The sequence below is a fragment of the Anabrus simplex genome, chromosome 12, assembly GCF_040414725.1.
Source record: "Anabrus simplex isolate iqAnaSimp1 chromosome 12, ASM4041472v1, whole genome shotgun sequence".
In the NCBI taxonomy this organism is placed as follows: domain Eukaryota; kingdom Metazoa; phylum Arthropoda; class Insecta; order Orthoptera; family Tettigoniidae; genus Anabrus; species Anabrus simplex.
Window position 1 is genome coordinate 13,142,333 of NC_090276.1, and position 14,915 is coordinate 13,157,247.

General features: G+C 38.4%; 1 protein-coding gene across 1 annotated transcript in view; it reads right to left on the bottom strand.

Annotated features, from left to right (window-relative positions):
- Positions 1-1,064: 1,064 nt before the first annotated feature.
- The window catches only part of alpha-Man-Ib (alpha-Mannosidase class I b), a 130,765-nt gene continuing 116,914 nt past the window's right edge, over positions 1,065-14,915 (bottom strand). Inside the window, exon 11 of the mRNA XM_067156076.2 lies at positions 1,065-1,420. Coding sequence (XP_067012177.1) covers positions 1,313-1,420 — 108 coding nt within the window. The 3' untranslated portion in view covers positions 1,065-1,312. The remainder of the gene's footprint in view (positions 1,421-14,915) is intronic.

Here is a 14,915-nt window from a genome sequence, read left to right on the forward strand (position 1 = left end):
ACAGTGCACTCCCAAATTTCTCTCTCCTTGCTTAAATTTCAAAGCATGACAACGTATTTACAATTAAAATTAAAAGTACAATAGTTACACCTTTTTCAATACAAATTCAAGTAAAGTGGTGTACTTTACAGAAGAAACATTTATTAGGTACTAATTTCGACCCATTATCAGGGTCATCATCAACCAAAAGCACGATTTGTACAATGTATCAAACAGTCCATAGAAATTGTAAAAAAGTTACAAAAACATAGTGGATTTGACACTATACAGATGAAGAAGAAATAGTCATAATTGTGATAAAAGTTTGATATAATGCATAAATTAATCCACTTAGCTGTTGTTGAGGGAAGAACTCCAATCTGGATGTCGAAGAATCTTGAGACTTTAATTCTTTCGTTATGAAGTTCTGACACCTTGCACTGCGATGTGTTGGACGTATTGCATAAGTTCCATGTTTTGTTCATCTTTATAGTGTCAAATCCTCTATGTTTTTGTGACTTTTTTTACAATTTCTATGGACTATTTGATACATTGTACAACTCGTGCTTTTGGCTGATGATGACCCTGATAATGGGTCAAAACTAATACCTTATAAATGTTTCTTCTGTAAAGTAATCCACTTTACTTGAATTTGTATTGAAAAAGGTGGAGTTATTGACTTTTAATTTTAATTGTAATCACAGTTCAATATGGACCATTCACAATGAAATTTATATCTCTTAATGACAACGTGGAGCCTCCGTGGCTCAGATGGCAGCACGTCTGCCTCTCACCCCTGGATACCGTGGTTCAAATCCCTGTCACTCCATGCCAGATGTGTGCTGGACTAAGCGGAGGCGGGACAGGTTTTACTCCAAGTACTCCGGTTTTCCCTGTCATCTTTCATTCCAGCAACACTCTTAATAGCCTATATATATATGGTTCATTCATTACATCCCTAACCCGGTCAAAGACTGGAAAAAAGGTTGTAAGTTTTCATTTCAATGACAATGTAATTAACAATTTGACCACCCTACAAATAGAGCTGTCATGTTATGATTATATTTTGAATATTTTAGCTTCTGTATAGAATTTAATTCTTTAAATAGTCAGTATAATAGAATTCATTGTTTTGTAAAATGTTTTGGAATTAATTTCTAACAACAATTAATGTAAGACATGGGGGGAAAAAGCCTACGTACACTGTAAAGTGGTTGGCGAAGTTGCTGAGGGCTCTGCCGTTCAGTGCTTACATCCGCCTGCACTCTTCCTTCCCCTGACAAACACATATTGTCCTTCCAGACTCCTCTCGCATCCCACACACTTGCCAAGTCTAGGGACCTACTGAGGTTCTCCTGTCACGCTCCTGAGGCCTCAAGACTAAAGAGAAAACATTGTGCTTGGTGGACAGCAGCCACAGTCTGAAAGCCTTTGTATTTCCCTGAAAATAGAAAAGCGAAATGTTTACAGCTGAAATAACAAAGATAGCATTCTATAACTGAATAGCACACCACATAAGTCTCATTTGCTACGTTTGTCCATCACTTAACGTAATCAATTACAGAGTGAAATAATGTTAAATGTTTTTGAAAAGGCGGTGGGGCGGCACCCAAAAGCCCTTCATGCACGAACTGTCACTGGAAGAAACATAGCTAATGGACGTAGCACTATTGAACTGTAACAATCCTCATGAATTGTGTTGTTTAAATGGGTCTAAACATAAGCAACTCTATATACCTGTGTATGCATGCTGTTATCCACCAATAACATGAACCCAATATGTGTAAAAGTATTTTCATAGTAATGTGACATTTCATATATATTTTTTTTTAATCCCTTATCTCAAATGTTTCACTTCACTGCTTTAAGTTATCCAGTTACTGTCTCACCAAATATGATGTAACTTAGGTTAAAACTGACAAAGATGGAAAATTCAACAGGCTTTTCCCCTTAACCCAGAGGTGCTCGGCATATCATCCTGCAGGTGCACAGACTTGTAAGCGAGCGGGCAGTCAGCTGACGAGAGTATGCTGTTCAGCCGTGGTGACGTTGCGGTTACGTTACAGGGTGTGAAGGTTGGGCGAAGTTCTCCCAGTCACTCTCGATCACTGCGGCGATACCAGAGTTTGAAATGGAGGCAAAAAGTAATGAAAGAGGGCAGAAATCCGTGTCATATTCAATTTATGATGTAAGGAATAAGTTAGTTATGTTCATTGCAGTTTATGTATGTTGACCGAATACAATGAAAAGTTAGGCCAACAACCTCAAATATTTGTTGTATGGTACATAATGAATTATAATTTTTACTATTATATTTTAAGAAGTGCTTTTAAAGACATTTCTAATATAACACAGAGTTAAGATGGATAAGCTGTAGTTTATGGTTGCTTGCATTTAAATTATCCGATAAATTCACCAACAATCAGATTATGCTTACCAGGAATAACATCAGTTAGGTTATTTATTTGAAGGCATACTGTACATTTATTTGATAGGTACATTTATGTTATTGTACTTTTATCTTGGACAGTAAATATCTATGACCTCACTCGTGATGAAACTCCCTTGCCATTTAGAGGCTAGCTATTATTATCAGAAGATAGTATTCTTTCAGAAATTCAGTGAACAGGTAAAGTCACACAACACTGCGCAAAATCAAGCAATAAACTTGCTGACTTATGTAAATATATTATGTTTTGCTGAATGAGAAACAGGAATTTAACTTTTTAAATGGAAATACTGTCATTTACATTCCAAGGAATTGTAAATCGTACCTTGTACACTTAAATCCTGTATCATTGTAAATTGTAACACAAAAATTATATCATATGAGTATTCTTCGATTGTATAAGTATAAATATAAGAAAATAAAACTGACTGTTTATATCCAGCGCAGTATAAATCAAACAAGAATATCTTGAAAAGGTCAGTTTTCTGGCCATTATAATGTTTTAAAAATACTATATGGTACTGCAATCAACATTTTGCCATGTAGTTGGGGATAGCTTCGTAGTCACAATCGAACGTCACTGCTCCACATCCTTCTCAAGTGTGTTCACTCCCTCACTTCACTGTGACATGCGCTTGCTACGTAAGCTGGTCGCATTTACGTTAGGCCAGCCTGGCTGCAATGGGCTAGCCTGAACGGCCGCCCAGCTGAGTGCCTCTGCCTTAACCAGACGAAAGCTCCTCATACCATCAACAATAGCGATGAGATGCTACAGTGTATTGTGCCTCCCGGGTGAGCAAGACAAAATACACAATCAATCGAGAAACCAAGCAGCACAAAACAGTAACTATAACAAATATTTATTGATAGAGTTTTTTTGTACAATCTTGTCTTATAAATAAAAATAACTCTGAACAACAGTTGATATTTACACAACCCTTAATATGTACAATGGGAAAGGTAGCACAAGTAACGTGCTTCTAGTTTAATGTTAATGTGTACTGCTTCATTCTAGAAACAGCTGTACTGTACACTAACAGGCTGGCTGCATGGGAAGTAATTCTCAACAAATAAACACTGACAGGATAAACTATTGACAGCTGAATCAAAAGATTCTCAATGTTAGAAGAGGTGACATAAAATGGTTTAGCTGGGGAATGAAAAAGAATATTCATAACTCAAATAATAAAAATAATAATAATAATAATAATAATATAGAAAAAAGAAGGAAAAGAGGAAACAAGTGTGCAGGGGCTGTTCAAACAATAATATACAGAAGAAAACTCAAATGATCGTAAATATGTCTTTCAATTAAAATGTGTGACGTGATGTTACCTAGCAACTGTGCAGGCTGTGATGTGAAATATTGACGGATGATCATGACTAGGGACTGGATTTTTTGAAAATGCAAATGCATATTTTGTGGATTTATTATTTTTCAAAAGTTTGGGGACTTCCAAGAATCTATACTGTGATTTAGCCATCTTGGCCATTAAAGGCTCCATCAAAATTGTTAGAAATTAACTTTATAGTACTTCATACAAGGAGGATTAACTCCAGATAACTCTTCATGGTTCATTTAACTGTTATGGTATACTTTGTCAGATTTAGGAGGAACAAATAAATAAATAAATAAATAAATTAATAAATGACCTAAGCCAGTTACAACAGCCCACAGCAATATCCCTCAGGTCATCTGATTCTCATATCTGAGTACTCATTTCTTTCATTATCTGCATGCTGTATGCAGATGTCTTTGATGGCTTAGCAGACCAATCATGGCATGAAACATGCGGCCTCATTGATTGCATTTAACGGAAGTCGGAGGATGTGGCTGCGCACGGTATAGTTTATGTCGCCGACGTTCCTCTTCCTCCTGTCTTTGATGTTCATGTTCGAAATATGTAACAGCAACTGAAGTGGTTGTGCGTCAGCAAGTACATCAAGTACAAGGAAACACTTCTCAGGAAATTGTTGGAGATGGCAATCACTTCATAGCATTCGGTCACTGCTACAAAGTAATGTGGATCTGTAACAAGCATGAAAGTTGCTAAAGCTGTAAAGGTCTTTTTGAACTGATCCTTATTGCACTTCAGAGAAGTACCATGAGGTCTCTTACCTATACTAAGTTCACTATACAGGGTTTGATTATCTTAACCATAATGGTCAATAGTAAATTGATCCGTACTGAAATTGTAATAAATTTCATATTAGTGTTGACAAGGTGGACATTCATATTTAATTGACCTTTCAATGTGCTATACAGGGTTTGTCGAGGAGGTCTGTCGGCTGCAATGCTGGCACTCCATATCTATCAAACTCATTTTCGTGGGACCTGGCAGTCATTTCTTCTCGTTTTATGATCTCCTTTTCAAACTCGTGCCCTTGACACTGTTATTAATAATCTTCACCGTAATGGCCAGTATTGGGTCCGATTTGACTTAATCTGTCGTCAAACAACTTCAGCTGCCTTTATATCCCTCTGACAGTTGCATGTCAGCCTTGCACATCCACTTGATTTATAATATCGACTATCTAAGGTTCAGGTCAACCTGGCAGCATGATCATGTTATCTGAGGGGATCGGGTTGACAACTTGGTTTTACTAGGACACATTGATGTCGTATCACAACAGTGCTCAACATTTTATCTACATAGACATCCCCCGATTGTCATGTTTATATAAAGATGACAAGATGGAATATACTTCCATGCCACTAGTCATTCATTTTTAACATGTCATAGTTTTAGTTTTCTTAGACCCCCCCCCCCCGGTTTCATTAGGTCTTATTGTAATATACAAATTTCCACCGATTTAGCTGAAGAAAAGAATGAACACATTCTCGTAGCATATTCTATATACAGTAGAACCCCGCTTAACTGAAACCCGGCTTAACCGAAATGCTCTGGCAAAATTGTATTTTATAATTTTGTTTTTACCCTCTTGTTCTTAGCCGTCAATATCAGTAATTCTCTTGCTACATGCTGAGAGCTACTAGGCAAACCCTATTTTTATATTATGACTTACGCCAGAATGCACTTGTAGCATAAAACAAAACAGATTCTTTCAGTTATAAAATTTTCAGAAAACCCACTCAAACAGCCTCCACCATTCGCCAAGATTCAGTGCACCCCCAGTCCCACAAACGAGCCACATACAACAGCCTAGTTCACCGAGCCTTCAGCATACCTATGTCCAAGAAAGATCTAAAGAACGAACTCAACACAATCCGCGGAATCACAAAATTCAACGGCTTCAGCAACCATTTTATAGAAAGGATTATCAATAAACATAAATATCGCCCAAAAACTACCCTCAAAAAAGAAACAACTAAACCTCTAACATTTTCCACCTTCACGTTCAACAATGATATCTACAAGTTAACCAATATCTTTAAGAAACAAGGCGTTAAAATAGCCTTCAAAACCAACTATAAGAACATGAACGTTTTACACAATACTTCACACATCAATAGGACCAGCAGTTTTTTAAAATCAGGAGTTTATAAGATCAAATGTAACACCTGTGGAAAAACCTACATCGGGCAAACCGGTAGAAACTTCAATATCAGATACCACGAGCACACTAACACATGCAAGATTATAACCATAATTTCACCAATATCGAACAAGACATGGACATCCTCGTATTAGCAAACAAGGGCCCTTTACTTGACATAATGGAAAATTACTACATACACCTAGACCAATACTTTAACGCCAGTCACAATCTCAATGAAATCTCAGAGAAATCCAACATACTCTTCGATCTATTTATCACTTTCCTCAGAAACAATAATGCAGCCAACCAAAACTCAATCCTAAATTTAATCAAAGGTACTTTTCCGAGACAATTACCCTTTCTCCCGCATCCTTCAACCCCACCTTAAGCCCTCTTCCCCTCCTAAACCACCTCCACTCTTCCTAAGCCATATATAATTTTATGTGTGTCATTTCACATTGCATTCTTCATTATAAGGACTTACTGTTTTCCATGATTATATAATTCTTTACAACACTAAGCCCCTTTTATACTTTGTTCCAAACCTCTTATGTATGTTCCTTGTATATTTATTAGCTATTACTCACCTGTCCCATACTAACATCTCTTTTCATTTACCACATTCACTTGTTATTCCATAATAATCTTACTGTTAAAATTAACATGTTCTTAGGATTTCGTCAAGAGTGATCTTTGCTTTGATGTGGCTGATGATGACCCCTAGATGGGTCGAAACTAGTTCCATGTAACTTTAAAATATTGTGAAAATATTTTGTACTGAATAGATGGAAACCTTTACTGTGTTGTTTACTCATATGTTATTCTTACCATCTGGTTCGTTCCATCATATATTTTTTCTTGAACAAGCAGGAATTAGTATTACTGCATTATTATTATTATTATTATTATTATTACTGTATCCCCGGTCTAGAAAGCCAAGAATAACGACAGAGAGGATTCGTTGTGCTGACCACATGACACCTCGTAATCTGCAGGCCTTTGGGCTGAGCAGCGGTCAATTGGTAGGCCAAGGCTCTTCAGGGCTGTAGTGCCATGGGGTTAGGGTTATTACTGTATTATTCGTCATGAAGATTATGTAGATGACTCCGACTCTGACAATAACAGTTCTGAGAATCGAGTTACAGCAGATGATTTATTTAATGCATTGGAGGCAAGTTTGATTTCGAATTGTTATTAAAATACAGTACCATACGCTTTAATTACAGTACTGTAACAAAACTACCCTATACAGTATTCAGTTCAGTAGTAAAAAAACATTGTTTAATTATTTCAGATAGCTTTGCGCTTTGTTGAACAAAGCAATGAATCTACACCAGCTGAAGTATTGTTGATTAAGCGGTAGTGCGACATAGCTGCACCAAGAAAATTCAGAAGAAAATCACTGATTTTATACAATGAGTGACATTATGTAAACATTTTGATGTTAATATACAGTATGCACCTTTGCTTAACAGAGTTTATGCATTTTTATCTCGACATTTAACTTCCGAAAATATTTCCCATGTGTCATCAGAAAAACGCGTCAACCGAAGTGGCTCCGCCCCCTTTATTTCGGATAAACGGGGTTTTACTGTATATTGTAAATGTGAAATGTAAATAAATTTTAATACATAGTGTTCATAATAATAATGTTAGGCCTATTTGCTTTATGTCCCACTAACTACTTTTATGGTTTTCAGAGACGCCGAGGTGCCGTAATTTAGTCATACAGGAGTTTGTTTACATGCCGGTGAATCTACCGACATGAGGCTGACGTATTGAGCACCTTCAAATACCACTGGACTGAGCCACGATCGAAACTGCCAAGTTGGGGTGAGAAGGCCAGTGCCTCAACCGTCTGAGCCACTCAGCCCGGCAATACGGATATCCATCTCTCTATTTACTTTGTCACTGTTGTTCAAAATTAGTACTTTTGTAATATCTGAAGCCTTCTCTTTTCAGGTTTGATTAACTTAACAGTTATAAACAAAAACTTTTTTAAAAAATTAAGTACCTCGTAGACAATACCTCGGCCAATCCTCTCTCAGTATCCAATGTCAATTTGGCACTTTTTCATGTTAATCATTCTCCTGGTTTTTGGTGACCTTTCCTTAATTGCAAATTTATCACTTGCTTTGCAAGATACCTGTTTGGCATGCAGACAATGGCGCCAACCCATCAAAGCTGATAACCACTGCTCCCCATGCTCATGGGATTGAACAGATTTTTGTTCGATGGTCTTGCTATTTTTTCCAATACAGCACTGGTGCTATTCTTAAGTACTGCAAATCTCGGATCCTTAACACAATTAAGTCTTCGGGCATAATGGCACTGTAAGCCTATAGCTTGGTCTGGACAGTGAGGTCATGGTTGTTTGAAGACCCTTTCAAGATCACTCAACCCACACTAGTGCATCAGTGGCGATAATGTATTTCAATGCGTACTTCAGAACTTGTTGAAAGGTCAAAGCCAAGGTTACAGAAATGTTGTAGAATCTCTCCAATGACTACGATGGAAAAAAACAATGAATGGGTATAGAAGGAACGGCCAGAGGTCAGCATAGAACAGGTTGAAATGACACCGTAAGAGAGGAGTCGACTTCAACAGGGAATTGAAAGGAGATGAATCGTAATAAGATTAAATACAAAGTGGAGAGTGTAGGGTCAATAGTAAGAGCAGGTGAGCGGGGCCTGTTAAGAATACAGTAAAAAAAATCATTAACTTGGGTTAATTGGGGAATGTTGCTAACCAGATAAATGTCAGGATTAATTAAAATAACCTAGGTACATGGCACATAGAAACCACATGCTCAGAAACAAAACATGTACAGACATTTAACCCGACAGTGCCTAGTGCCATTATTATTCTCGTGTCAGAAAGATCTAGAATATATACAGTTGAAATTAGACACAATTAGACTAAACTCAGCATGCACGACTTGGTGACAGCGGGCAAAAGTGGTATAAGTATGCACTGCGGTACAGGGAGTACGGAAAGTAGTTGGAAGTGTTGAACTGAAAACTATTTAAGGCTCCTTTCTTTTTGTTACCATTTCAGAAAAATTAGAAATTGTTGAAAATGATCCACCAAAGCCAACTCTTCATTTGAAAACAAAAGCAAAGGCATTTGCTCGGCATTTTAACGAGTGCATTTATGACTGTACCATGTTTGTGTAATTAAACAATTAAATAGAATGTATTGTCGGACCTGTCTTTAAATTGCAAAAGAAAGGAACGTATGGAACACTCATGACTTCGGCAATTTGAATGAGATTTATAAAGTAGACAAAAGACAGAAATCTAAAAAAAAGGAAAACTTCAGTTATTAGGAAAAATAATATGTGAATTTAATTTTGTTGAAGTGAGCAGCATAAACTAAACAACGAAACTATTAAACAGAACAGAAAAATTATGTGCTTATTTAATAACTACCGTTTGCTTTCTAGGCTCCCAGGGACTTGCTTTTAGGGCTCATGAAGAAAACAGTATATCGTATCTTCAAACCGAGATAATCTATGTTCTCATTTTGAACATCTTGAGATGTTATGAATCCACTTGGAAACTTCAGTAGTTTTCCACAGTACTTCCACACATCATTCAGAATGATTTAATATTCATTCTCTAGCTCTCTCTCTCTCTCTCTCACTTAGGTAATGACTATTAAAGGCACGTTTTGTTGCCTGAATTCCTACCTTACTTCTCCATGAAAAACTGGGGAATTGATCTGGCTTACAAGAAGTAAAGTAAGCAATATTTTACTTAAATGATTTTATAATTAGGGCTCAGATGTTTATGACATGTCATTTTATTTCTTTATATTTCCATGGAAATGATTTTATCTATGTTGACTAAAATTATGCAATTTTCACGGGTCATATAAAGTCATATTTTGGCTCTTTTCAAAACGTTTTAGTCATTTTCCGACATTTTTTCATATTATGGTCATATTTCCCTGTAATTTTTATATTTTGTTATATTTTAATATTTTTGTTCCATTTTTGCATACCTGCTTTAAGTCGTCTCAGATATGGATTTTTCACATCTAATTGTTTTCTGTAATTTCTTACATTATCTTTCTTAAAAATATATATTAATGTAAATTAGGAGGGAAGCTGTATAGAAAGAGACAGATGATATGTATAAAGCGACAGAAAGGTGAGCCTCAATTAAACTCTAATGATTTGACGTATTTCTAATATGGGCCAATAACATCCTGCAATGTTGAGCGTCTTTTTCCTATTACAAGTCAACGTTGTGTGAAATTAGAAGATCGTTCCTATATGAAAACTTTAAAATATATGAAATTTGTTATTGTAATTCTTTCTGATCACCCATCAAAAAGTGACATTTATTTCATTCTGTGCAGAGTCGAGAGTTACCTTTGGAATGTCTCGATTAAATCAATTCAAAATATAATAAAATTATTATTACTTATTAATGTTCTAGATTTTAAAAGTACATTTTCAATATAATGTTAATTTAAACAGCGGCAAAAGATTTCAAAAAGGTGACCAAAAATATTTTAAGTCATATTTATTGTCATATTTTAATACATTTTTTAGGTCATAAACATCCAGGCCAATTTTATAATAATTCAGTAACTGTTAAAAAACTAGTGTTATTCATAATCGCATATTAATTTAATGACATATTTTAGTTGACAGCTTCCTCTAAGTAGAAAACTACTCTATGCCACTCATAATATGCCTTCCATGTCGTTAGGTGAGCAGCTAGGTAAGTTACTACAATAAATAACACTATGAAGATATAATCAGTGAATCGGTTTTTAATTTTTTTATTTATGTGACTATCGCCCACTGCAATATCATTTCTCTCTTACTGCGATTGTCATCTAACGTGTCTTTCATTTCATCATAAGTCAGACTTGCATTGGTGGGACAGTCCCTCACCTGTTCCCACCCATATTATTTTAATGCAGTGGTGCCAACCTTTGAAGTGAGTTTTCAGTAATCCCCCCCTCCGCCCCGAAAATTTTCGAGACAAATTCAAAGTATCATCTACCTTCTCAATAATGACATCCCCTTTTCCTTTCCCGACAGCAATCTGTTCTGAAGTATTTCATATTACACGGCGAAATTTGCACAATACCAGTTAGTTCTGTCATAAAATATACTTTGTGGCTTGTTTCTCACCCAGCAGGTGCTTTTCAGTGTGGATTTCTTGAAGCATCCTTCCCCCTGTGATGGAATTTTCGCCTTCTGAACTGTTGTAACCAAGGTTGAAGTTTACAAAACACAACTTTTATTGCTTCACTTTATAATATTTACACAAATAACTGAAATTTATTTTGAAGCAAAAAGGAATATTGAATCTTGAGAAAAGTCTGTCTTTATACAATATGTACAGGTTTGCAGTCTTTATATACACTTCTATCTTGAAAAGATAGTCTTTGTGAATTGACACGTTGATAGTCGAGAACTATCTGGCACACTAATATAAATGTTTATGAGAGTCCTTGTTTGTTGAAGTGCCTGAATTCCTAAAAAGCAAGTTCAATTGATTGAAGAAATTCCACCTAGCGAAACTAAGGGAGCTTGCATAAGTTAGGGAATGAAAATGGCTTGTAAAAGAATTACGGAACATAGGCAGCGGAAACAGGTAAGGGAGCGGTGACCAGAGGTGAGACCTCGTACTGCCAGAAATTCAGTCCACCTGGTCGAAGCACATTTTCAAGAGGAGTAGCCTCCGTGCTCGACGTAGGGTGTATTCTGGAGCTGGACACCGGGGCAAGTGGGCAAGTGAGCAGGCCGGGAGCTCCTATTTATAGTACACTCGATGGTCAGGCACGCGCACTGAGGGCTGCGCGTCGAAGCTAGCAGAATGATACACAGGCGCGCGTGCAGCTGGCTGGCGGAGCGAGAAGGGAGCGCCGGACATACAACACCCTCCCCTCCTAAATACGCCGGTACGGCGTGAAACGGCGGCGGCGCTGGCGGCGACTGCGATGCTGGGGCGGAGCTGCTGATATCTCTGTTGTATTGTCCGGAGCTGGAACTGGGCGGAGTGGCGCTGTCTCGTCCTGAAAGGAACCCATTGTTATTAAATGATCTAAAGCGCGTTCAGCAATAGATTTATCTGGTTTAGCAATAGCATCAATAGCTGGACAGGGGCGGTAGCGCAGACGTATCTGATCTTGATGGCGGCAGATACGTTTCTCCGTAGTCTGTATCTCGTAGAGACGATGACCCAAAGATCTGCAGATGACTCCAGGTATCCAGAGTGGGTTGGATTTGAATGTCCTGGTGTAGACCTTGTCGTTGAGGGAGAACTTCGTTGGTGAGGTCTTATGCTGGGCCGGAAGAGGCTGTAACAGAGAAAGTAAAGTTCTGTGAGGTCGTCCATGGAGCTTCTGTGCAGGAGTGATATTATCAGCGCCGGGTAGAGTTCTGTAGTTGTTTAAGAGTTGGAGCAAGGCTTGGTCTTTAGTTAAGCCTGAAGAGACAGCTTTCTTCATACTTCTTTTAAATGTTTGTACGAAGCGTTCAGCTTCACCATTAGATTGAGGGTGAAAAGGTGGTGCTAGGATATGACGAATGCCATTATGTGTACAAAAGTTCTGAAAAGCAGTAGCTGTAAATTGAGGTCCGTTGTCCGAAATGAGTACTTGCGGTAAACCTTCTGTAGTAAAGATTTTCTGGAGAGCACGAATGGTAGCTTCGGTTGTAGTAGTCGAATGCATATCCACGACATATGGAAAGTTTGACAGTGAATCGATGACTATTAACCACATGGAATTGAGGAAAGGACCTGCGAAATCGATGTGAACTCGTTCCCATGGAGTAGTAGCAGGAGGCCATGAAGCAAGATCAGAAGACGGGGCGTTCTGATTCGTTTGACATTGCTCACAATGACGTATTAGCTTTTCGATGGCGGCATCAATACCGGGCCAGTAGCAGTGTTGACGGGCGAGTTGCTTTGTTCTGGAGATACCCCAATGGCTTTGGTGTAATAATTCGAGAACTTGTTTCTGTAGGCTAAGTGGGATAACCACTCGGAAGATGGTGCCTGCTTCTAGTAGTACAACTCCGGCACGAGTCGTGAGACGATGCTGCATACGATGATAAGGTGCCAGGTGGGCAGGAAGTGTGCTCTGAAGAGGCCAACCGTTGCGAATGTAAGTACGTACAGTAGCAAGTGTACTGTCCTTATCCGTAGCTTTAGCTATGCAGGTAGCATCAATAGGAAAACTGGATACAGTATCTTCAAGTTCTATGTCCAACTGAAGACATTCAGATTCTTGAGAATCGAAGGCAGTATCAGGACCAACGGGTAAGCGGGAGAGGGCATCAGCATTACAATGCTGGGATGTGGCTCGATATACAATCTGATAGGAATAATCAGAAAGGAACATGGACCATCTTTGAAGCTTTCTGAGGGAATTCTCTGGGATCTTATTACCAGGATGGAATAAGTGTACGAGAGGCTTATGATCGGTAATGATCAGGAAATGGTTGCCATAAAGATATTCATTGAAACGGCGAATACCAAAGATGATGGCTAAAGCTTCTTTCTCTATCTGTGAGTATCGACGTTGATGGTCATTAAGTGTTTTCGAAGCGAAGGCGATGGGGCGTTCTTGTCCATAACGATCCTTCTGGGAGAGAACGGCACCGACACCGTAGTCTGAAGCGTCAGTAGCTAGCGTGATGATCTTGTCGGGCTGAAAATGAGTGAGTTGTATAGCTTGAATTAAGGCGTTGTTGATTGTTTTCCATGCCTGTTGGCATTGCGGAGTCCACTGAAACTTAACACCTTTTTTACGTAGAGCGTTTAATGGAGCTGCCACTGTAGCGAAGCGTGGAATGAACTTATTATAATAGTTCGCTTTGCCTATGAAGGACTGAAGCTGCTTGAGGTTCTGAGGTGCTGGCATGTTTACTATCGCGGAGACATTCTGCATACTAGGACGAATTCCATTCTTATCAAGTATATGTCCAAGGTAGTGAACTTGAGGCTGAAAGAAGGTACATTTAGCGAGATTCGCTCGTAGGCCATTGTCTTTCAATTTCTGGAGAAGAAGGCGGAGATTGGTTAGATGTTCCTGATGATCTTTTCCAGTAACAATAATATCATCCAGGTAGTTAGCACAACCGGGAATTGAGGCGGTGAGTTGAGCCAAATAGCGCTGAAAAATAGCCGCTGAGGATGAAACACCGAATGGGAGCCGCTGGAGCTGGAGCAGTCCTAGAGGAGTGTTGAGTGTGAGAAATTTCTTAGATTCTTCGTCTAAAAGTAGCTGGAGATATGCTTCTTTAAGATCAACTCGAGAGAAGAATTGTCCACCAGAGAGACGACGGAATAAGTCTTCTGGACGTGGAATAGGAAAGATATCGGGTTCGAGGTGTGCGTTGACTGTAGATCAAAAATCGCCACAAAGTCGAACATTACCATCAGGTTTCTTGATTACCACGAGTGGAGTAGCCCATTGACTAGAAGTAACTGGTACTACTATTCCAGTTTGTATCCATCTTTCTAATTCTTTCGTGACCTGGTCTTGAAGCGCTAGGGGTACTGGACGTGCTTTGAGGAAGCGAGGCTTAGCTCCGGATTTCAGCTGTATGTGAGCTGTATAGTCTTTTGCTGTTCCGAGCTGAGAGTCGAAGACTTCAGGAAACTGCGCTAGGAGAGCGGTAACGTCAGAAGTAGGATGCAATGTAGATACGACGTTAATGTTGTCATGTATCTGGAAACCAAATAAGTTAAATAGATCCATGCCCATAATGTTTGATGCAGTGTAGTTGTTAACTACGAGAAGAGGAATGGCCTTCTGAATTCCTTTATAACTAGCCTGAAGCTTAATTTGACCTTTGATGTCAATTTTCTTCTTGTTAAATGTCACGAGCTGGATGTCAGCTGGAGAGCATGAAGGTGAACCTAAGTCGTGGTAGGTAGTCAGGTTAATAATAGAGACAGGTGATCCAGTGTCTAATTGAAAATCGACAGATCGATCAGAGAATGAGAGAGGA